This window comes from Rattus norvegicus, chromosome 6 (assembly GCF_036323735.1).
Source record: "Rattus norvegicus strain BN/NHsdMcwi chromosome 6, GRCr8, whole genome shotgun sequence".
Taxonomy (NCBI): Eukaryota; Metazoa; Chordata; class Mammalia; order Rodentia; family Muridae; genus Rattus; species Rattus norvegicus.
This window is the reverse complement of record NC_086024.1, coordinates 142,750,130-142,775,079: the sequence shown is the minus strand read 5'-3', so window position 1 is coordinate 142,775,079 and position 24,950 is coordinate 142,750,130. Positions and strand designations below refer to the sequence as shown.

Below are 24,950 nucleotides of genomic sequence, written 5' to 3'. Positions count from 1 at the left end.
TAAGCTTCTACTTGTTCTCTAAGGGAGTTCTTCATGTCTTTCTTGAAGTCCTCCACCATCATGATCAAAATGATTTTGAAACTAGATCTTGCTTTTCTGGTGTGTTTGGATATTCCATGTTTGTTTTGATGGGAGAATTGGGTTCCGATGGTGCCATGTAGTCTTGGTTTCTGTTGCTTGGGTTCCTGCGCTTGCCTCTCGCCATCAGATTATCTCTAGTGTTACTTTGTTCTGCTATTTCTGACAGTGGCTAGACTGTCCTATAAGCCTGTGTGTCAGGAGTGCTGTAGACCTGTTTTCCTCTCTTTCAGTCAGTTATGGGGACAGAGTGTTCTGCTTTCGGGAGTGTAGTTTTTCCTCTCTACAGGTCTTCAGCTGTTCCTGTTGGCCTGTGTCTTGAGTTCACCAGGCAGCTTTCTTGCAGCAGAAAATTTGGTCTTACCTGTGGTCCCGAGGCTCAAGTTTGCTCGTGGGGTGCTGCCCACGGGCTCTCTGCAGCAACCAGGAAGACCTGTGCCGCCCCTTCCGGGAGCTTCAGTGCACCAGGTTTCCAGATGGTCTTTGGCTTTTTCCTCTGGCGTCCGAGATGTGTGTGCAGAGAGCAGTCTCTTCTGGTTTCCCAGGCTTGTCTGCCTCTCTGAAGGTTTAGCTCTCCCTCCCATGGGATTTGGGTGCAGAGAACTGTTTATCCGGTCTGTTTCCTTCAGGTTCCGGCGGTGTCCTGTCTTATGTAATTTTAGTCATTTTATTTCTTTTTTTCTTTTTTGTTTAATCTTTATTAATTTGAGTATTTTTTATTTACATTTTGATTGTTTTTGCCTTCCCAGTTTCTGGGCCAACATCCCCCTAGCTTCTCCCCCTCCTCTTCTATATGGGCTTCCCCTCCCCATCCTTCCCCCATTGCCACCCTCCCCCCAACAATCACTTTCACTAGGTGTTCAGTCTTGGCAGGACCAAGGTCTTTCTCTTCCACTGGTGCTCTTACTAGGCTATTCATTACTATGTATGAGGTTGGAGTCCAGGGTCAGTCCATTATTAGTCTTTGGGTAGTGGCTTAGTCCCTGGAAGTCCTGGTTGGTTGGCATTGTTGTTCATATGGGGTCTCAAGCTCCTTCAAGCTCTTCCAGTCCTTTCTCTGATTCCTTCAACGGGGGTCCCATTCTCAGTTCAGTGTTTTGCTGCTGGTATTCGCGTATGTATTTGCTATATTCTGGGTGTGTCTCTCAGGAGAGATCTATATCCGGTACATGTCAGCCTGTACTTCTTTGCTTTGTCCATCTTATCTAGTTTGGTGGCTGTATATGCATGGGCCACATGTGGAGCAGGCTGTGAATGGGTGTTCCTTCTGCCTCTGTTCTAAACTTTGCCTCTCTATTCCTGCTAAGGGTATTCTTGTTCCCCTTTTAAAGAAGGAGTGAAGTATTCACATATTGGTCATCCTTCCTGAGTTTCATGTGTTCTGGGCATCTAGGGTAATTCAAGCATTTGGGCTAATAGCCAGTTATCAATGAGTGCATAACATATGTGTTTTTCTATGATTGGTTTACCTCACTCAGGATGATATTTTCCAGTTCCATCAATTACCTATGAATTTCATAAAGTCATTGTTTTTGATAGCTGAGTAATATTCCATTGTGTAGATGTATCACATTTTCTGTATCCATTCCTCTTTTGAAGGGCATCTCTGTTCTTTCTGGCTTCTGGCTATTATAAATAAGGCTGCTATGAAGACAGGGAGCACGTGTCTTGTTATATGTTGGGGCACCTTTTGGGTATATGCCCTAAAGAGGTATATCTGGGTCCTCAGGTAGTACAATGTCCAATTTTCTGAGGAACCTATAGACTGATTTCCAGAATGGTTGTACCAGTCTGCAATCCCACCAACAATGGAGGAGTGTTCCTCTTTCTCCACATCCTCGCCAGGATTTGCTGTCACCTGAGTTTTTTATCTTAGCCATTCTCACTGGTGTGAGGTCAAATCTCAGGGTTGTTTTGATTTGCATTTTCCTTATGACTAAAGATGTTGAACATTTCTTTAGGTGTTTCTCAGCCACACGATATTCCTCAGCTGTGAATTCTTTGTTTAGCTTTGAACCCCATTTTTAATAGGGTTATTTGTCTCTCTGTGGTCTAACTTCTTGAGTTCTTTGTATATTTTGGATAAAAGCCCTGTATATGTTGTAGGATTGATAAAGATCCTTTCCCAATGTGTTGGTTGCCATTTTGTCCTAACAACAGTGTCCTTTGCCTTACAGAAACTGCAGTTTTATGAGATCCCATTTGTTGATTCTTGATCTTAGAGCATTAGCCATTGGTGTTTGTTCAGGAAATTTTCTCCAGTGCCCATGTGTTCGAGATACTTCCGCACTTTTTCTTCTATTAGTTTGAGTGTATCCAGTTTGATGTAGAGGTCCTTGATCCACTTGGACTTAAGCTTTGTACAGAGTGATAAGTATGGATCGATCTGCATTCTTCTACATGTTGACCTCCAGTTGTACCAGCACCATTTGCTGAAAATGCTATCTATTTTCCATAGTATGGTTTTGGCTCCTTTTTCAAAAATCAAGCGACCATAGGTGTGTGGGTTTATTTCTGGGTCTTCAATTCTATTCCACTTGTATATCTGTCTGTCTCTGTACCAATTCCATGAAGTTTTTTTATCACTATTGCTCTGTAACACTGCTTGAGTTCATGGATAGTGATTACCCCAGAAGTCCTTTTTTTTGTTTAGGATAGTTTTAGCTATCCTGGGTTTTTTGTTATTCCAGATGAATTTGCAAATTATTCTGTATAACTAGATGAAGAATTGGAGTGGTATTTTGATGGGGATTGCATTGAATCTGTTGATCGGTTTTGGAAAAATGGCTATTTTTGCTATATTAATCCTGCCAATCCATGAGCATGGGAGATCTTTCCATCTTCTGAGGTCTTCTTCAATTTCTTTCTTAGGAGGCTTGAAGTTCTTATCATATAGATATTTTATTTGCTTGGTTAAAGTCACACCAAGGTATTTTATATTATTTGTGCTATTATTAAGGGTGTCATTTCCCTAATTTCTTTCTCGGCTTGTTTCTCTTTCGTTTAGCGGAAGGCTACTGATTTATTTGAATTAATTTTATATCCAGCCATTTTGCTGAAGGTGTTTATCAGGTTTAGTAGTTCCTGGTGGAACTTTTGGGATCACTTAAATATACTATCATATCATCTGCAAATAGTGTCATTTTGACTTCTTCTTTTCTGATCTGTATCCCACTTGATCTCCTTTTGTTGTCCGATTGCTCTGGCTAGAACTTCAAGAACTATATTGAATAAGTAGGGAGAGAGTGGGCAGACTTGTCTAGACCCTGATTTTAGTGGGATTGCTTCAAGTTTCTCTCCATTTAGTTTAATGTTAGCTACTGGTTTGATGTATATGGCTTTTACTATATTTAGGTATGGGCCCTGAAATCCTATTCTTTCCAGGACTTTTATCATGAAGGGGTGTTGAATTTTGTCGAATGCTTTCTCAGCATCTAATGAAATGATCATGTGGTTTTGTTCTTTCAGTTTGTTTATATAATGGATTATGTTGATGGTTTTCCGTATATTAAACCATCCCTTTATGCCAGGGCTGAAGCCGACTTCATCATGTTGGATGATTGTTTTGATATGCTCTTGGATTCTGTTTGCCTGAATTTTATTGAGTATTTTTGGGTCGAAATTCATAAGGGAAATTGGTCTAACATTCTCTTTTTTGTTGGGTCTTTGTGTGGTTTAGGTATAAGAGTAATTGTGGCTTCATAGTAGGAATTCGGTAGTGCTCCATCTTTTTAATTTTGTGGAATAGTTTGGATAGTATTGGTATAAGGTCTTCTATGAAGGTCTGATAGAATTCTCCACTAAACCCATGTGGACCTGGGCTCTTTTTGGTTGGGAGAACTTTAATGACTGCTTCTATTTTGTCAGGTGTTATGGGGTTGTTTAACTGGTTTATCTGTTCCTGATTTAACTTCAGTAGCTGGTATCTCCCTAGGAAATTGTCCTGCAGATTTTCATGTTTTGTTGAATATAGTTTTTTGAAGTAGGATCTGATGATTTTTTTGAATTTCCTCTGATTCTGTATTTATGTCTCCCTTTTCCTTTCTGCTTTTGTTAATTTGGACACACTCTCTGTGTCCTCTCATTAGTCTGGCTAAGGATTTATCTATCTTGTTGATTTTCTCAAAGAACCAACTTTTGGTTCTGTTGATTCTTTCTATGGTCCTTTTTGTTTCTACTTGGTTGATTTCAACTCTGAGTTTGATTATTTCCTGCCTTCTACTACTCCTGTGTGTATTTGCTTCTTTTTGTTCTAAAGCTTTTAGTTGTGTTGTCAAGTTGGTGACATATACTCTCTCTGTTTCTTTCTGCAGGCACTCAGATCTGTGAGTTTTCCTCTTAGCACAGCTTTCATTGTATCCCATAAGTTTGGGTATGTTGTACCTTCATTTTCATTAAATTCTAAGAAGTCTTTAATTTCTTTCTTTATTCTTCTTGTCCAGGTTATCGTTGAGTAGAGCATTGTTCAACTTCCATGTATATGTGGGCGTTCTTCCCTTATCGTTATTGAAGACCAGCTTTAGCCCTTGGTGGTCTGATAGGATGCATGGGGTTATTTCTAACTTTCTGTATCTGTTGAGGCCTGTTTTATGACTAATTATATGGTCAATTTTGGAGAAAGTACGATGAGGTGCTGAGAAGAATGTATATCCTTTTGCTTTAGGGTAGAATGTTCTATAAATATCTCTTAAGTCCATTTGGATTATGACTTCTCTTAGTCTGTCTATTTCTCTGTTTAATATCTGTTTCCATGACCTGTCCATTGATGAGAGTGGGGTGTTGAAATTTCCTACTATTATTGTGTGATGTGCAATGTGTGCTGCGAGCTTTAGTAAGGTTTCTCTTATGTATGTAGGTGCCATTGATTTTGGAGCATAGTTATTTATGATTGAGAGTTCATCTTGGTGGATTTTTCCTTTGATGAATATGAAGTGTCCTTCCTTATCTTTTTTGATGACTTTTAGTTGAGAATAGATTTTATTCGATATTTCAATGGCTACTCCAGCTTGCTTCTTCAGACCATTTGCTTGGAAATCTGTTTTCCAGCCTTTCACTCTGAGGTTATGCCTTTCTTTGTCTCTGAGGTGTTTTCCCTGTAGGCAGTAGAATGCAGTTTCCTCGTTGCATATCCAGTTTTGATTATCTATGTCTTTTTATTGGAGAGTTGAGACTATTGATATGGAGAGATATTAAGGAATAGTGATTATTGATTCCTGTTATATTCATATTTTAATGTGAGTTGATGTTTGTTCTCTTTATTTTGTTACCAAGGTGATTAATTTCTTGCTTTTTCTAGGGATTAGCTTGCCTCCTTGTGTTGGGCTTTACCATTTATTGTCCTTTGTAGGGCTGGATTTGTAGAAAGATATTGTGTAAATTTGGTTTTGTCATTGAATATCTTGGTTTTTCCACCTTTGTTCACTGAGAGTTTTGCAGGATACAGTAACCTGGGCTGGCATTTGTGTTCTCTTAGGGTCTGTATGACATCTGTTCAGGATCTTCTGGCTTTTATAGTCTCTGGTGAGAAGTCTGGTGTGATTCTGATAGGTCTGCCTTTATATGTTGCTTGACCTTTTTCCCTTACTGCTTTTAATATTCTTTCTTTATTTTGTGCATTTGGTGTTTTGACTCTTATGTGACGGGAGGAGGTTCTTTTCTAGTCCAATCTATTTGGCTTCTTGTATGTTTATGGGCATCTCTTTCTTTAGGTTAGGGAAGTTCTCTTCTATGATTTTGTTGAAGTTATTTACTGGTCCTTTGAGTTGGGAGTCTTCACTCTCTTTTATACCTATTATCCTTAGGTTTGATCTTCTCATTGAGTCCTGGATTTCCTGTATGTTTTGAACCAGTAGCTTTTTCTGCTTTACATTATCTTTGACTGTTGAGTCGATGATTTCTATGGAATCTTATGCTCCTGAGATTCTCTCTTCTATCTCTTGTATACTGTTGGTGAAGCTTGTATCTACGGCTCCTTGTCTCTTCTTTTGGTTTTCTATATCCAGGATTGTTTCCCTTTTGCTTTCTTCATTGCCCCTATTTCCATTTTTAATTCCTTCACCTGTTTTATTGTGTTTTCCTGATATTCTTTCAGGGATTTTTGTGATTCCTCTCTATAGGCTTCTACTTGTTTATTTATGTTTTCCTGCATTTCTCTAAGTGAGTGCTTCATGTCTTTCTTGAAGTCCTCCAGCATCATGATCAAATGTGATTTTCAAATCTATATCTTGCTTTTCTGGTGTGTTTGGACATTTAATGTTTGCTTTGGTGGGATAATTGGTCTCTGATGATGCCATGTAATCTTGGTTTCTGTTGCTTGGGTTCCTGTGCTTACCTCTCGCCATCAGGTTGTCTCTGGTGTTACCTTGTTCTGCTATTTCTGAAAGTGGCTAGACCTTTCTGTGTGTCAGGAGTGCAGTAGACCTGTTCTCCTGTTTTCTTTCAGAGTCTTCTGCTTTCAGGCATGTAGTCCTTCCTGCCTACTGGTCTTCAGCTCTTCCTGTGGGACTGTGGCCTGAGTCCACCATGGAGGTCGCTTGGAGCAGAAAAGTTGGTCTTACCTGTGGTCCCCCAGCTCAAGTTGCTTGTGGGGGGCTGCTTTTGAGCTCTCTGTGAGGGCGGCAACCAGGAGGGCCTGTGCTGCCTTTTCCCAGAGCCCCTGTGCATCAGGGTCACAGATGGCATTAGGTGTTTGTTCTGGAGTCAGAAATGTGGGCAGAGTGTAGTCTCTTCTGGCCTCCCAGGCATGTCTGCCTCTCTGCATGTTTAGCTCTCCCTCCCACGAGATTTGGGTGGAGAGAGCTATTGATTGGTCCCTTTAGGTCCAGGCGGTGACTGAACCTTGGGGAACCTGCTGGTCCAGTGCCCCTGTCTTCTGGTTCCCAGAGGCCCTATACAGTTTCTTCTTGTGCCAGGGATATGGACAGGTGTGGGCAGTATTGGAGGTCTCTCTAGCTCTGCAGTCTCAGGAGCACCCACCTGTCGGGGCGGTGAGCTCTCTCTTCCATGGGGTTTGGGTGCAGGGAGTTGTGGGCCATTTCTTTCTTTCTTTCTTCCTTTCTCTCTCTCTCTCTCTCTCTCTCTCTCTCTCTCTCCCTTCCTTCCTTCCTTCCTTCCTTCCTTTCTTTCTTTCTTTCTTTCTTTCTTTCTTTCTTTCTTTCTTTCTTTTTTGACTTATTAGTCTTTTTAAGTGCATTTGGTTTCAGGTTTTGTGGGGTTTTTTTGAGCTTGCATGTGTGTGTGTGTGTGTGTGTGTGTGTGTGTGTGTCTGTGTTTGTGTGTGTGTGTGTGTGTGAGTGTGTGTGAAAAGAGAGATAGGATGAATAGGAAGAACGGGAGATAGAGAGTGATACTTGTTTTAAGTTTTTGTTTGTGTTTGGTTAAAGAGAGATCAGAAAGATATAATTTTGGCTTTGCAGCAAAGGAATGAAGATCTAGGAGGAGTTGGGGAGAGGAAAATTGTATTTAGATTATATTCTTTAAGGATTTTTAAAGAACAAAGGTAATTTAAATTAAACTACCTGGCTAAAGGCCCCAAGTCATGTGTACTTCTTACTTTTTCAAAACTAGAACATCATGGTAAGAGAAAACATGCTCGTTTATTTCTGGTGTGCTTATGCTCATTCTTAGTGCAGTTTCCAGTCATTTCTGGTCAGTTGGCTGTCGTCGTATTGACCCATCTCTTATCATTTCTCTTTTCCTGAACTGACAAAAATTAGATAAGAATCTATGGATACCAGTAATTGTTTCACTGCTCAGATATTTTCTTTTTAAAAATTTCTTTATTTTTATTATTCACTCCATTTTTTCATCTCAAATGATATCACACTTCCTGGTAACATGTAAACAAAATGGTAGAGAAGATTTAATTGGAAATGGGAGAAGTGAGCCTGTTCAGTAATAGTTCCTAAGGGCGTGGCTTGATCTTTGTCAGCAGTGGAGTCCTACTGCAAACACCAAACACAACTGAGCAGTTGCAAACCAGTCCTGTATGGAGACAGACCCCAGGCACTTATAGTTCAAACATGAAGAAACCAGAAGAAACCACAGCTTGCCTGAGGCTGCTGAAGCAGTAAGCAGTTGCAGGAATCTCAGAAGTTCTTCAGGGTAATTTCTCTCCATGTCATCATTACTACAATTGAGCTCAACAAAGCTATGGTAGAAAAACCAACACATGCCTGTTGTTAAAAGAATAATGATGTGGAGCAAACCAAACAAGGCTCAGTGCTTGCCTCCCAATGTATGTGTGGTCATATTTGTATCCCTTCTCTAAAGATCCTTTCATATGTTTGCTATATCAAATCATTCTTTCACTTGTGTCTGTTTCAGGAAATTTTTTTCATGTATTTGTTTTAGTAAGAGTCCTTTCTATAAATGTTATAATTTCCAGTTTAGTAATTTTCTGGATCTCCTGAGTTTTTGAACATGTGGGCCTCTAAATGTTGTGCTTCCTCCTTGGGAAACTTTTCCTTTTGTTTATTTACCTTGTCCAACTTCAGTGTTTACTTTTAGTTAATTCTATTTCATTTTCTCAGTTTTATTTTACCTTTCAGAACTTCATTCTTTAAAAGACAGGAAGTATGTGGAGCCAGATAGGAGAAGAGGTGGGAGGGAAGAGAAAGGAGTAAAAGTATGGCAAATATAAGTATGTATTTTATGAGCAAAGAGTTTATTCTTAATTAAAAAGGAAAGTATAGAGTAAGAAAATCACACTATTGTAAATGTATGATAAGTATAAGTAGTGAGAGTGGTATAATTCTTTCCTATTTTCTTGTTTTTTTTCCTTTTATCTTGTCTACGCATACATATCTCTTAGGCTTCCAACAAGGAGCCCACCATACAGGAGCAGGACATGCAATTTATCAATTTGCTTTTCAAAATCATTCATGACCTGATCCTGCAGCTCTGACAGTGAAGCATAGCCCTTAATTTCCAGGTCCCATTGCTGAATGATCAACACCAAATCCAGAACACTCAACAAGGGGCTGATGGTAAGGTGACATTATCTTGTTCATCTTAAGTTTCCTAAGTAATTTTTTTATAGAATTTCACATGAGTACTGTCACAGCAGACACTATATCTACAAATCTTTGCTGTACTGATGTTTGTGCCATGTGTTCTAGAACAAATCAAGAACTCATACTGCACTGTGAGGCATGTTTTCAAAGTACCTGATAAGGTAACTTATGTCCTTGAGATTCAAGAACAGGTTTCCCCCTTCTTGATCCTCACCCTACTGAATCTTATGGCAGGCAGACCCAGTGGCTTTGATACTGAAGAAGTGTGAGAGCATCCTGATCCCTGGTGCAGGAGTGGACATCATTCAGGAATCTTCCCAACATAACCCCAGAGCTGATTAGAGCAGAGTTGCTATTGATGATGGAGAGAAATTATCTGTATTTCAGTTTTTTGAGACAGTTATAGCACCTGTATTCATGTGTCTTTGAGAAAGGTCATGAATGTCATTCTTCCTGATATGATGGTTTTTGAACTTACAGCAACCACATACACCTGAAATTCTCACCATGTCAATATTTTCAGAAATTTGCTCTAAGAGCTGCAGGACAACACTGGTGGTGGTAATGGAATGACTGTAGAGTCCCAGGACATCCCATGCCCCAGTTTTCAACACAAAATGTCTTGTTTGCCACAGACGGACAAAGGACAGGCAATAAGAAGAAAAGTCAGGAGATAAAGAATGAGGGAGAAGGGGAAGGGAACAAGGGAGGAGGAGGATTTGTTTTTAAGTAGCAAAGGAAGGACTTTCTTTGGATAGGGAGGAAACTGATGCAGCACACAGGAAAATGCCTTTTTATAAAAGTAAAATGGAATAACCTACTTTCTGATGAGGGGTTTATTTTTAATTGGCCATGTTATAATGGGAGATCCTAAGGAGTGCTATTTATTTATTTATTTATTTATTTATTTATTTATTTATATTTCTATCCATAAATTCATTCTTTCATTTTATATCCTTATTTGTTGCCCCTCCCTCCTGGTTTCCCTCAAACAGTCCCTCCTTCTGTTCTGCTCTCTTCTCCTCTGAGAGGGTGATGCCATATTGGATATCCCCAAACCGTATGGCATCTACTCTCTGTAGGTTTTTGGGGATCCTCTCCTACTGAGGCCACACAAGGCAGTCTAGTCTTGGGAATACATTCTACAGATAGGCAACAGCTTTAGGCATAGCCCCCACTCCAGTTGTTGGGGGACACAGAAGAAGACTGAACTGTACATGTTCTATATATGTGCTAGGGGCCCAGGTCATGCCCATGTGTGCTCTTTCGTTGGTGCTCAGTCTCTGAGAACCCCTGTAACTATAGAGTTACTCTCATTGTAAATCTCTAGGATTCAGATCTTTGTCTTGGTCATTTTAATTTTCTCTAGTCCAAATGTTCACTAAATATCCACTCTTGTTAATACAGGCTTATTACAGCACTATGTTAAAAATGTTTTCAGCTCTTAAGAGTCAACCAGGTCCTGAGCTGCTGTAGCATTTCAGTTCTTTATGCCAACATATTCAGTCCTGTGTACAGTTATTGTGTAAGTCATTTTACTTAGTCTATTATACAATGCAGGGTGACTGATTTACACTCTGGACACAGGCTTTCTGCTCCAGGTGTAGTCTAATAAGGACAGAAAAGAAGCTGTTATCTCCTGTCATTACCTTTTTAGAAATGGAAACTGCAAGAACTGGATCCAAATGATACCAAGGAGGAACCTGGCTTTGGGAATGATACTATAGTAATACTGGTACAATGTAAACTCTCTGATGTATATGTCATTATCCCTATGTAATCTGGATCCATTTCTCCCTTCAACTGAGTTTCATGAACACTGAAGATACAGGGATAAATTATTTCTGAAGCCAGACTGCAACTTCCATGTAAATCATGACAAACCTACCTGTGTGGGTTTTCATGAACAGCAGGGGGAGCAATGAGGCCAATAATCCCTTTAGAAAGATGAGGAGGGTGTGGAGGGGACAATGTCTCCACTGTGGTTTCCGTTCTTAAGTATATTAACTGACTGGCCTGCTGTGATTGACATGAGTTGTCTCCATGCTAGAATACCATCTAGATTCTTTGTGAAACACTTCACAGAAACTCTACCATGAAATTCTATGTTTAGGGAGTGGACTATTACTGAAAAGCAAACTCTCAGGTGGTATATTTACCAGCACAACACACACACACACACACACACACACACACACACACACACACACACACACACACAAATCACACCAGTGAAAATTACCACATTGTAGATCTTGACATGGCTGAGCAAGTAAAGATACCTTCTGGTAAGCTTGCCAATATCAGGTAAATCTCTTGGGAATGATTTGGCAAATTAGTCCCCTCAGGTTAGTAAATCCACTTTGGTGCATGTATACCCTCTTCTCATCACAAAGTAATATAACATATTAAAAAAACCAAAACATTACAACATGGATGTGAAGGAAACCTTGAGGGTACACACTAAGCTGAATATCTTTTGACATTTGATAACTGATGGGAAAATAAATTCACTTTTGTGGCATACTATTTCTAGAGATTCAATATTTACTAGTGATGACTCTACGTGTATATGCATAGTACATTTACTTTCAGTCATTGCAGTGAGTTTTGAAACATATAACCTATAGGAAAGGTAAATATTAATTCCATATATCTGAAAGAAGGCAATAAATTCTAAAAATATAGCCATTTTCAGAGTTTTCTATCATTTTCATCATCATCACAAAACCATCTATAGAGCAATCTGATGATATTTTGCCACAGTGAAGCAACAGATTCATGGCAAAAATCTTTGGAGAGTTTAGACCCTAGATCATCTGCTCAGAGTGGAAATGTATGGGATGCATTTACTCAGAGAGGATTAGGACTTGTACCTGAGCATCCTGTGGCCTGACCCATGTGCCTTTTAACTCCCTCTCCTCCCATTCTTCTCCAGCTGGACTAGGTTATTATGTAAAATACCTCCTGCTAATTAATATGCAAATTACCTGAGTCTACAGCAGTAAATACAGGGAAGACACACACTAAAAACAACCTGTGATCAGTGTCCTCTCCACAATCCCTGAATACCCTGACTCTAACCATGGAATGGAGCTGGGTCTTTCCCTTTCTCCTGTCCATAACTGCTGGTAAGGGGCTCAGCATTTCCAAATTTCAAGAAGAGACAGGGTCTGGGGTGACAATGATTTCCACTCTGCCTTTCTCTGAACAGGTGTCCACTCTGAGGTAAAGCTGCAACAGTCTGGAGATGAGTTGGTGAGGCCTGGGGCTTCAGTGAAGATATCCTGTAAGGCTTCTGGGTACACTTTCACCAGCTATTCTATGCACTGGGTAAAGCAGAGGCCTGGACAGGGCCTGGAATGGATTGGAGCTATTATTCCTATAATTGATACTACTGAATATAATCAGAAGTTTAAGGGCAAGGCGACACTGACTGCAGACAAATCCTCCAACACAGCCAACATGGAACTCAGCAGATTGACATCTGAGGACTCTGCGGTCTATTACTGTGCAAGACACAGTGTTCTAACCACATCCTGAGTGTGTCAAAAACTGAAGGAGCAGCAAGCTTCCATGAGACTGGGATGAGATAAAAGACTAATCTTTAGACATGCTCAGGAATAGTAATGTTGAATGTCCATTTATTGTCTCCTCCTCATAGTCGTATAGTGCCCTTGTCATCTTTATAATGAATCATCTTTATAATGCTGCTTGGATAACCCTACAATTCATCATACCTTGTGAATCACTTCACCAGTTACCACTTCTATTGGTATGTTCCCTACTCAATAAAACAATAAAAAGTGAAAAGTGTGGTGATACATTTTAAAAATATCACTGGATCCTAAGCAACCAGAATTTGTAATTGTTAAAAATAATGTATAATAAAAATTTGACCTATATAATCTAACATAGGCAAGCAAACACTCTTTCATAGTCTCAATGATCTCAGGTGTGTTGTTATCTCTTGCTGTGTGTGCCAGCGGAAATTCCAGTCTCTTAGATGTGAGGAATATTTAGCAGAATTCACAGACATGCAAATTTAATTCCTGTACATTGCTCAAAATATCATTAAATCACTTTTCATTGAACTACTTTATCAACACAATGTATGTATCTGTTGACTGAGGGAGGTTCTTGATTATACATAAATGTTTGATCTCATATTCACCTCATTCCCAGTCTCAGGAGTCATCCCTGCAGTCACTCTCCTCTATAGAGCATGGACCTATACAGATCCAGCATCCACTCTCAGAGTCCATTGCATACTCACTGCCCAGCTTTGTTCTATGCAGTATTAGTGAACTTGTGTGTGTCTCTATCCACATAGGTTTGCTGTGCTTTATTTTGGTAATTTTTTCTTCTGTTTGTTTTGTCCTATTTCCATTTGTTTGCATTTTTATCACATTTTGATTCTGTATGTTTTCTAATTTTACGAACAGAGTAGAGCTGGGAGAAGATTTAGAAGGTGTTGGGGAATGGAAACCAGTAATAGGAACATATTGCACAAAGCAATGTATTTTCAATAAGTTGTAAGAAAAAGAATTTTAAAGTATTAATAAAGAGAACTTTCTGATAGTTATCTGCTGTGTAAATTTCCCATATGCTCAAAGTCTCATGTCTTTGTTTAAATCTTTAAACCAGACTGAAAAGGCAGGACTGAAAGGACTGAAGCACATGTAAAAACAATAATATTTAGGTATAAAGAAATATGTAAGTAAAATATTTGGGTTTTAGTGTCACTCAGCCTTCCTGTCCCCTACTTCCCTCCATCCCTCCTCCCCCCTCTGTTTGTGTGTGTGTGTGTGTGTGTGTGTGTGTGTCAGTGAGTTTGTATGTATTTTAAGTTTGAAGTTTTCTATTATTAATCTCTAAGAGCACAGAATAATTTCTCCTATGAAAGCTTTTATTTCTTGAGGTCATCCCTGCAGGGGTCATAGAAGGAAACAAACTATGTGAAGATAAGAATGAGGATGTGGTGCTGAGTCCTTATCAACCTGGATTGGACTTTGAGGGATCTGAGCACAAACTGTTCATTGTAGGTATATTTCAACATAATAAGAATATTTGAAAAAGTGTCTCCAGGCAACACCAATTTGCATAATCATTCGAAATCCAGTTGAACAGTAAAGGATAAGGTGTGGTCCTATAGAAACTTTTTATGAAATTCTTATGACTATGCGTGTAGTTCTATTGCTACAGCCTGCAGCCTAGTGTGGTCTCTGATCAATAGCATGCATCTCAGCAGGCCATAAAGTATATATGACACCTCCCTTAGGATGGGTAATAGTCTAATGATGGAAGAATCTGGGATAATCATTCTGGGTAATTAGAATAAATTCTGTTTCCACAAATAGCAAAAAAAAAGTCACCAGTTTGTTAAGAAACTCTATTCTCAGCTTTCTGAATGGAGCAGATATTTGATTTTTTTTCTCCTTCCTTGAAGAACCACCCCTATGTGACTAAAATTCTTGTAATGAAAACAGAGAGAGATTGGAGTAAAATAAAAATAAGAAAGGTTGATAAATGGAATTGAACCACAAATCCAGATGAGGTAAACCCATAAAACTTTGCTTCTCTGTGAGCACCAGGCCCTCATGCCCTCTTCAATCTTCATGTCACTGTCACCATTACTAATGACAATTACTTGTGGCATGTGTCAGTGAAAGAAAGACATCTGAATAAATTAGCTGGGCAGAACTTGAGGAACAGGTGTGTAGGGCTCTGGCACCTGGGGCTCTCCCACTGAGATCTTTCACATGATTGGGTGCATGGGTTAGGGCAAGGGGAGAGACCTCGGGCAGGGAGGGGGAACAGCTTCTACTGCCCCAGTAGTAGGCTCTGCTCCCTTTAGCTGATGCCTGCTGCTTTGGTTGCTGGGGCTGAGCCAGCAGGGGACTGACTAGCTGGCAAGGGGTGCAGCAAAGCTTGGGGAGAGGATCATTTCTTGGACAGCAGATTTCTTTCTGAAGTGAATGTCTTTGCCAAATGGCAGTGTTACAGCTTTTGTGACAGAAGCTCTCAGATGGTGGAATAGTTCCTGCACACCTTTATTCTGAACAGGATATTAAATACAGGTTTTTGGATGGGTCAGTGTCTGACAGCAGGTACTTCCTATTTGTTTAGCCTGAGAGCTTGGGAAGACCTCATATACATATTTGGAGGCATGGTTCTCTTTCTATGACTGATCTGTTAGAGCCTACAAGACCTGTAGTCACAACTTCGCCTGTGGAGGAGGTGCCTAAGGTGTTGTCTTGAGCCTATGTAACCTGTGGCCAAATCCTGACTTGTAGAGGAGGGCTTTGGGGTGTTGTCCTGCGTGACTGATCTGTTGTGGGCCTATGTAACCTGTGTTCACATTCTCACCTGTGGAGGAGGGTCTTGAGGTATTGCCCTACATGACTGGTCTGTCTAAAACCTCTCAATAGTGGTCTTTGCGAGGGCACGGGTACATCAGACCCTGGTATTCTGAGGTACTGGGAATGCACCTGCTGTCCAATTTAGTGTCTTTCAGGAATCAACCTCTCTAGATCAGGAATTAGGGTACTTTTCACTGCCTGCTGCCACACAATTGCCCCCTTTACTTTTTTAAAAGGAGCGGTGTCATTTGTCATGAAAAGTTTGGGTGGGACTGAAGTATCAAAAAAAACACTAAATAGGCAGGAGGGGTAGGGCAATTAAGCTAGAGTGGTAACAAGGGATGAGGATGGGGTTAGGAGGACAAAGGATGATTGAACCAAGTAATTGTTGCATGGTTCTTATGGTTTGAGGGTATTAACTTTGGTTTTAAGAAACACTAGATTAATCTAGCTAGACATCATGTTTTCCTTACTATTATGTAACCTTCCCCAAGTTCAGTAGCCACTTGCCTTTGGCAAGAGAGTTCATCTATAGCTGAAAGGTTCCAAGTCTGTAGGTCTTAGCTGCCATCTATGTCTCAGGGAGTCATCAGACAGATGAGTGTCTGGATAAAGGCAGCTTTCTTGTCCCAGCTTAGTGTGGGGTGGGCACATCCTTGTGGAGAATGGGCGGTGGGGGAAGAGATATGGGATGTGCAGCAGTCAGCGGGGGGGGGGGGCATTCAGGCAGGGAATAAAATATGGTGTGTAAAAATAAGTAAATTTAAAAAAAGAGTTATTTTTAAGCATTCATTTAAACATATATCTCTAACAAAATTTTAAGTTTCCCAGTGCTTATTTAAGCAAAGATTCCCCCAGTGCTTATTTAAGCATAAAGAGTTAAGTTGTCAGTGCTTACTGAAACACAGTGCAGCAATAAAGAGTTAAGTTCCTGGTGTTTAACAGAGCACAGAGAGTTAAAGAGAAGAGAAGCCAGTGGTTTTCAGGCACAGAATAAGCAAGAGGGTGTTAAGACTCCAGAAGCCATCAGCATCTAGTCCCCAGTACAGTTAGAGATTGTTACAAGGCCAGAGATCATCAGCTGTTTCTCCTCAGCTCCAAACCTCCAAAGACTGGGGCAGCCCTCAGCAATATTTATGCTATTTATGTAAATTAAAAATAATCCCACAAGAAGACTAGTTATCATGTATAATGTGTTCTCAGGAAAGAGCAAGGAACATGTGAAGATAACCCTTACAGAGGATGAATAAAATTACTTTACATAAGGCATTGAGTTCTTGGATTAGATCTGGTGAGAGTTATTGAGGGGTAATCACAGGCTCATGTGTACTAATCTGAAACAATATTATGGAAGTTTCAATCTTTATGAGACATCTGGCTTCTGAGAGACAGGGCATTATCTTGTGATCAGGTTTCTAGCCTGATCAGTTCAAGGCCCAAATGTTGTCTCCAGTGTGGCCAGGGTACACTGAGCGAAAGGTGCTTTGTTTCTAGTGGTATTTGATGCCAATACAGGTGTGGAATTCTGATATCTGAAGTGCAAAATGTCACTGCAGAAACTGGTGTCTATATTTCTGTAATCCTAGACACCTTTGGGCCTTGTATCCCTAATCACAGACTCCTGATAATAGAAGAACTGCAGGTGGTATGAAGTTTGCTATTCTGATTCCAGCAGGCTCATAGTGTTCATGGACGACCAAATTTAACAACACCTACTTACCTCATGCTATGTGTATAGCCCCAACCTTAGTCATTTGTATATATAACCAAAATAAGTTCAGCAATTCTTTTTGACACTCAACACCATTTTCACCAGTTCTTGCAGCTGAACTTCATGCAGATGTTTCTCTAAGAAGAGACATAGAAACCAAAACATCACAAAAAAGATCTGAAGAAAATGCAAAAACAAGTGCACTTCAAGAGATGTATAAAGTACAAGGAAATAATATAAAAACTACAACAGAACCATTACCTGACACAATACAAACATGCCAGTTCCTGTCTGAGGGAATTCAAAATTATGGAAAGAGGTAAAATCTCTCAGAAAGTATTTAGAGTCTTAATATTCAAAGAACTAACAATAACACTGATGAGCAAAACAAATATGCATAAATTTACAGACTCTGGAAACAGGAAAATAAATAAACAATGTTGTGTGCAATTTTTCTTAATGCACCTTCTAGAGTACTTGGCCTGTGCTCTGACCACTTTTGTTTCCATGGTTCCCTGTTTCCATCCAGTTTAACCTAGGATCATACGCAACCATCTCACAACCTGGGCACCATGCTTTCAACTCTATATAGTTAGTGCTGGTCTCTATGAGTAGAATGTAAACAAACATCATGTAATCTTAGAAGCCCTGTGGGTTATCTGTGTTGATCCATGAGGAGAGACATGAAGGTCTGGCATGGTTGAGTAGGGCAGTTCTGACCCAGTTTCTGCCCCTGGAGCATCACCATCCCATTGATCCACATAATCACCTCGTGTGCTTATCACACTGTTGACCTGAAATCGATCTACTCTCTCTACTAATTTACTTACAATCTCTCTTTCTGGGGAATATACTTCCCCCAATTCCTCAGAACAAATCACTCCATGATAAATGAAACAGATGTCCTTCTCAGAGTTGAGGAATGGAGGTGGTCATGAGGCTATGGACAGCAAGGAACAGGTCTTGTCTTTGTTCTTTAGGGCCATGGGGAATGATATAGACACCACTGTCACTAAGGTCAAAAAACCTACATGGTTCTCTGTAGAAATGGTTTATTTCCAGACTTATCCTTGAATTTGGAATCATGAGGAGATACATGTACTGTCTGTTCGAATGCCTACTGCATTATTGAGCCACAATAAACTTGGGGACATCAAGGATAGAAAGTTAAAGTGGTCTCAAGGAGAAAAAGCATGGATAAAAAATAGGAATCTATAAAATACAAGCAAATAATGGATTTCTATTATAGAAGGAATACTTGCATATATATATATGTATATATATATATATATAATTAGTATGTGAAGGAGAGTACTTTAGGCTATGGAATTGCTAGGATAAGAAAATAAAGATTAGAGAATTAAAAGTTAATGTAAAAGAATACAAAAATTAGTAGTTTGTTCTCCTAGTCACTTGTAGGATTGACTATGACAATGCCTTGAGAAATATTAGAGAGAACTGGCTGTTTTACATGCATAAAATTAAAAACTTAAAAATTCATTTCAACCTTAGTAGTGTGTGTTATCTTTCTTTTTTTCATCTTTATTAAATTGAGTATTTCTTATTTACATTTCGATTGTTATGCCCTTTCCTGGTTTCCAGGCCAACATCCCCCTAAACCCTCCTCCTCCCCTTCTCAAGGGGTGTTCCCCACTGCATCCTCCTCCCATTACTGCCGTCCCCCCCAACAATCTGGAATTTATAGGACATACGTAAATTTAAGGATTTTAGGTAACTATTAATAATGATCAAAACCTTAAAGATGTAACTTTACTAGATAAAAGACTGCATTCAGGCTCTCTGGTTGGGAGAAAGAAAGAATGAAAGAAGAGAAGGAAAAAGAACGAGAAATTGGGGGAAGGCAAAGGCATGAAAGTAGAGGAAGGAAGAATGAAGAGAATCCTTGGATAAACAGAGAGCACTTGAAATGACAGCTTGCATCCACTACTGACCCTGAGTCATTATTATCTTAGTGCCACTCCCATTACTGCCTTGCTTCCAGACCCTCCCCTTGCTTAGGCTGGACCTCTGCACTGTGTGACAATGGCTCATGACTGTCACAGGTGAGAGCCTCCTTGTGGTTGTTCACCTTCATGAAGAACCTACATGCCCTTAAAGAAAATAGACTAAGTTCTGTATAAGGTGTGGAGCTGTCCCTGAAGAATCCATCAGAATGTCAGTTGACCCATTCATGAACGAGTTGACTCTGAAGCAGAGCTCCAGGCCACTAAGACACTTCCTTGTGTTACTGTGCAGGAGACACAGTGAGCAGGTTCCTTGTGTGTTCAGAAACATCTCCCTTTGAGGATGCTCAGGACCAGAAGGGGGTGGTACAGATCCAACTTTCACCAGGAGTGAAACAGTAACAGGTGCAGAGAAACATCTGGAGAGTGGGGAAGTTCTAGGAGACTTTGCCGCTTCCTTTTTTAACATCACACAACTTCAGAGACCAAACGATACATGTGTTGTAGCTACTGTCAGAAAACTACAAATTTAGGACAGTAAAAGTTCTTTATTAAGTAATTGAGCATATGTTTTATTAATTACACATTAACCTTATTGGAAGGACAAAAACAATTACATGTACAAATGAAATGATAAAAAATTTCAAACATGCGCCATCATCTTCATTGTCAGCTGCAACTGTAAATCTGTCTTGTAACTTCTTTTGACTGGCAGAAGGGACTTTCTCAGTTGGAAAATAAGATTGATTGTGACTTGGGAATACAGTCATGGATGTTCCAGCCACAGTGTTAAGCCCATGCTGCTCTACTGGGAAAGTGTGGGAGACCTGACCCTGCTGCCATGTGATGCCCTCAGCTCAGGTGAAGGAGAGAGGGAAAAGCTCGGTGTATTTTATAGTCAGGCCCTTCTTATATTTTTATTTTCTTTTCATTTCCAATAACTTTTTTTTTATTCAGTTTAAATACAAAATTATTTGTATTCATGAATCGGGGTATGTTATTTCAATATGTTCAGATACAAATCCATGGGAATTTACATTTCCTCCTTTTTCTTTTTGAAAAAAATTATTAGATATATTTCTTTATATACATTTCAAATGTTATTCCTTTTCCTGGCTTCCTATCCATAAGCTCCTCTCCCCCCCCCATCTGGGTGTTCCCCCCACCACCATCCACCATCGTTACGGGCCCCCCCGACATTCCCCTGTACTGGGTGTCCAACCTTGGTAGGACCAAGGGCTTCCCCTTCCACTGGTGCCCCAACAAGCCTATTCTCTGCTACATATGTAGTTGGAGCCGTGGGTCAGTATGGTCTTTCCGTAGTGGTTTAGTCTCTAGAAGCTCTGGTTGGTTGGCATTTTTGTTCTTATAGAGTTGCAAGCCCATTTAGTTCTTTTTTTCTTTTTATTTACATTTCAAATGTTAATCCCTTTACCGGTTTCCTGTCCATCAGCCCACTAACTTCTTCTCCCCTTCTATATGGGTGTTCCCCTCCCCATTATCCTCGAATTAACCTACCCCCTGGCTGGATGCCAATTGCACTTCATGAGCTTAAATCCTGACTGTGGTAGCAAACTTTACACATCATCTTAAGGAATGTCTGATTCCTGCTCTACTCTGTGCATATCTGGAATCCTGTTACTCATACCATCAACATATAACATGCCCTTCCCAAATGAATTGCATGATAGTTTGGTCACTTTCAATCCAAGTTGTTGAGAGTTTCTGAAGGATGGATTAGTAGTTCTACCTTAGGTAATACATGTTCAGTCTGCAGTGCTTTTCTCCTCATATGTCCTTGTGATTAACATAGAGTCTCAACAATGCTTATTGTACTGAGTAGAAATGCATAAACACAATAGTTGAGTTGGACATAGGCTCTATAGCTGAGAATCCCTGAGTCCAAGGATTTTGACCACTGCAAAGTTTATCAGTGAAATAATCTAATGTGGATGAGTTAATGTGATTCATATTTAGAGTAATATATTCTAATTCTTGAGCCCTATGTGGCAGGATTCTTTATATATTAATTTGTATGGAATACTACTCGATTATCTTTATGTATTTTAATTTTTGTAACATGTTGTTCACATCTCTGTACATTTATGGACTTGAACCCAGTATTACTTTGAATATATCTGAAATTTTCATGAAAAATATCTTCATCCATAGCAGTTCATATCACAGACTTAAGACAACACTATGCTTTCATGCCCTCTATGGGCAAAGCATCTGAAATGCAACACTTGTGTCCTGGTTAGAATGACATACTCTTCTTCTGAAGAGTCTGTTGTCTCACTTTTCAATATTCAGGAACCAGCAATCTTTTTATCTCTGGCCCTCTGGTCCCATCATCCAAACCTGAGAACTTAGCCTTTGTGTTATCTATTCCAGGGTCTTTGCCTTCTTGTAGACCCCCTCTCCTGCCTGATGAGGAGGTATACGATGATCTTTGAATATATAAAGAGTCATTTTAACATTGACCACCCCCTAGAAAAAGAATATAAACATTAGTGCAGGTCTTATTGCTCATTCTACCCTGAAGGTTCAGGGCTGCAGATGGCACTCAGCATTGTGGCATTGTTTTCCCTTTCTTGTATTGATACAAATTTGTGCTAAGGTCTTATTTTATGGTTTGGAAATACCTTGATATTTTTACTTCTCAAACATTTGAAAATATGAAGCTGTTTTATTCATAAAAGGAACTTGATTGCTTTGGTGTCGATTTCTTTAATGGAATCAGTCATCTACTCAAGCTTTTTCCATAAATTAAGTCACATTCATGCCAACAAGCCACTGCACAAAGTTGACCAAACTTAGTCAAATTTTATTCTCTTTAAATACTAAACCATCAATACTGATAAGAACAAAGAAGAGTACATTGTATATTAACATATCTGAAGGCAGTGAAAAAAATACCCTAACCTTGTGTGCAGTGCCTTTCAGCATCCTCTGCCTACTGTGCCTTCTTTCAAGATCATACACTTCTAGGAGATTAAGTAAACTTCTCCATGCTTAGAGTCTATGTTTTCTGCTCTTAATTTTAAAGTTGTCAGAAATACAGGCTAATATAAAGATGAAGCTACTGATTGTGGAATAAATAGCAATTTAAAGTATCTGAGGCAGGAACTTGACACATCAGTAAAGTCAATGAAATCACCCTCTTTCATGGAACTACAGTATTTATAATTGCCAGCTTGAGATGGTATATACTCTTTTACTAGGCAAGAAGTCTACTATAACTTTACCAATAATGTGGGAAATATATAGTACTCATTCAGGGCCTAGACACAGAGTGTCCACAACGTAGGAGTAAAATCTCCCCTTTGAACTCCTTATCTGTTCTCCATGCAGAAACACAGGGAAATGATTCCTAGATGAGTGGGCAGAGTCACTACACTTTTTGTTAGAGTTAGCATTTCTATCAATCCTACTGCAACCCAACATCATTGAGGACAAATGTTTATAGTGAGGAACCCGGTCTTGTGTGTTACATACTCTCTGTGAGAAGCAGATATGAACTCTCTTGTGGCTCCTGCATCTCCCATCATAGACTGATACATCTTGAGTCCTAAACTTAAGTACACCATCAGAGTCAGCACCTGGTCAGGGAATGCAAATCTCTCCTGGATCCACCCAACCTTGGGTTGAAAAGCCAAAGCTCGGCCTGGGCAATCACTGTGCAGCCATGGACAGGCTTACTTCCTCATTCCTACTGCTGATTGTCCCTGCATGTGAGTACCAAGGCTTCCTAAGGGATGAACTGTTCTATTCTCACCTGTTCCAACCTTACCTACTCACCTTTCCTTTCTCCACAGATGTCCTGTCTCAGGTTACTCTGAAAGAGTCTGGCCCTGGGATATTGCAGCCCTCCCAGGCCCTCAGTCTGACTTGCACTTTCTCTGGGTTTTCACTGAGCACTTATGGTATGCGTGTGAGCTGGATTCGTCAGCCTTCAGGGAAGGGTCTCGAGTGGCTGGCAACCATTGATTGGGATGATGATAAGTACTACAATCCATCTCTGAAGAGCCGGCTCACAGTCTCCAAGGACACCTCCAACAACCAAGCATTCCTCAAGATCACGAGTATGGACTCTGCAGATACTGCCACATACTACTGTGCTTGGAGACCACACTGATAGAGCCTCAGTTTTCAGCTGTACAATATTTCAGACTGGTTCTCAGCTCTGTTCCTCCTTATTATATCATAAAAGGGTATGTCCACAGCTTTTCTTCTGACCTCTGTGGTTTCCTGTTTGTTCTTAGGTTAAGATGTTTCTATTCCTGTTTTTCACCATAGGTCCCTATTAAGATGTTCACAAAGAATTCTGTTTGTGTTCTGTTTTATAAAGCTGAGGATGTTTGTGCTTATACCAGGTGGTTCACAGCTATGATTCCTTTCAGTCCTAGGCTTCAAAATCCCACAGCAGAAGATTCCAAACTATCATAATGTTCATCTTCAGTGAACAGCTGTATATGGTGGAGATGGGAATTCCTGGATGAGTATTCTCAAATTGAGTGTTTAACCAGAGAATATCCATAGATACTCCCAAATAATTCAGGCTGTTCTGAAGTCTATTGGTTGCTCTCCACAAACTCTTTTTAAGACGATAGTGTTCAAGACAACACTTATCTTTCTCACTGAATACAGAGAAGTTGAGCTTGTGCCCGAGTAGAAGCTTCACTCCCACTTATTAGTACTTATAGAACTGGAGGTACTTTGTATAGTATTGAATAAGAAAGGTAATCATCAATATAGCTATAAACCCCATCGTCTAAAATAGTTACCTGTGTGTGGCTTATGCTGGTACAATAGGTGCAAAAGCATTGTGGAATTAATAATTTATTCCTTGATGGAATTTAAGGACTATGAAATTAGGTTTAGGGTGGTTAGAGTTTGAGTTAGTCATGGCTGACTCTGGTAGAAATGCCAAAAGATGGAAATTGGATAGGCCATGGCACTAAGGGAAAACCATATGCCATTGTTGTGATAGGGCAACATATCAATAAAATGATTTTTATTTATATAAATATACACTTCAAACAGCAACTAATCTATCCCTCATCAGAGACATGTTTGGCAGTAGATGGGAAGCAAGAGAGAACCACAAATGGATAATTTGGAGAGTGGAAGACATTAGAGCACTGGTACTAAATGGGTTGTCCTCATTAAACCTTCATCTCAATACTAATGGACCATTGCAGAGGACGATTTTAAGAGCCGGAGACAATGGATGATGGTAAAGAAACATTCTCATCCAGACACAATAGGACTGATGCACATATGAACTCACATAGACTGTGGAAACAAGCATAGGACTTTGGTAGGTTCAAGCCAATGACACCCTGAACAGAAAGGGCGGTGTGGACATGTGCTCCCACCATGAGCTAAGAATTTATCTGCAGCTGGTATTCATTTAAAATGGACAATTAGTCTTCTTAAGTGGATTCTTACTTTCTGTATTAACCACACTAGAAGGTGGGCACTATGACCAGTAGATGGACAAACAGAACCAACACAATGGGATGTTTGTAGAGTGTTTGTGTTATATAGTCTTATTTCTTCATTTTTTTGTCTTATTAGTCTTTTCACGTACATTTGGTTTTTTGTGTTTTTTTTAAGTTTGCTTGTTTGTGTGTGTGTGTGTGTGTGTGTGTGTGTGTGTGTGTGTGTGTGTGCCCGCATATGTGTATAACAAGAGAGATAGGATGAATAGTGATAGAGACAAAGAGATAGAAAGTGATTCTTGTTTTATGTTTTTGTTTGTGTTTGGTTAAAAAATGAGAGAACAGAAAGGTATAAATTTTGGTTGGCAGCAAAA

General features: G+C 39.7%; 2 gene segments (V, D, J or C); both read left to right on the top strand.

Annotated features, from left to right (window-relative positions):
• The first annotated feature begins 12,118 nt into the window (after window positions 1-12,118).
• LOC120093169 (Ig heavy chain V region 108A-like) lies at window positions 12,119-12,635 on the top strand. The segment is given in 2 exon segments: window positions 12,119-12,223; window positions 12,307-12,635. Coding segments are annotated over 2 exon segments (375 nt in total).
• Window positions 12,636-22,796: 10,161 nt separating this feature from the next.
• LOC120103448 (immunoglobulin heavy variable 2-70D-like) lies at window positions 22,797-23,267 on the top strand. The segment is given in 2 exon segments: window positions 22,797-22,863; window positions 22,948-23,267. Coding segments are annotated over 2 exon segments (366 nt in total).
• The last annotated feature ends 1,683 nt before the right edge of the window (window positions 23,268-24,950 follow it).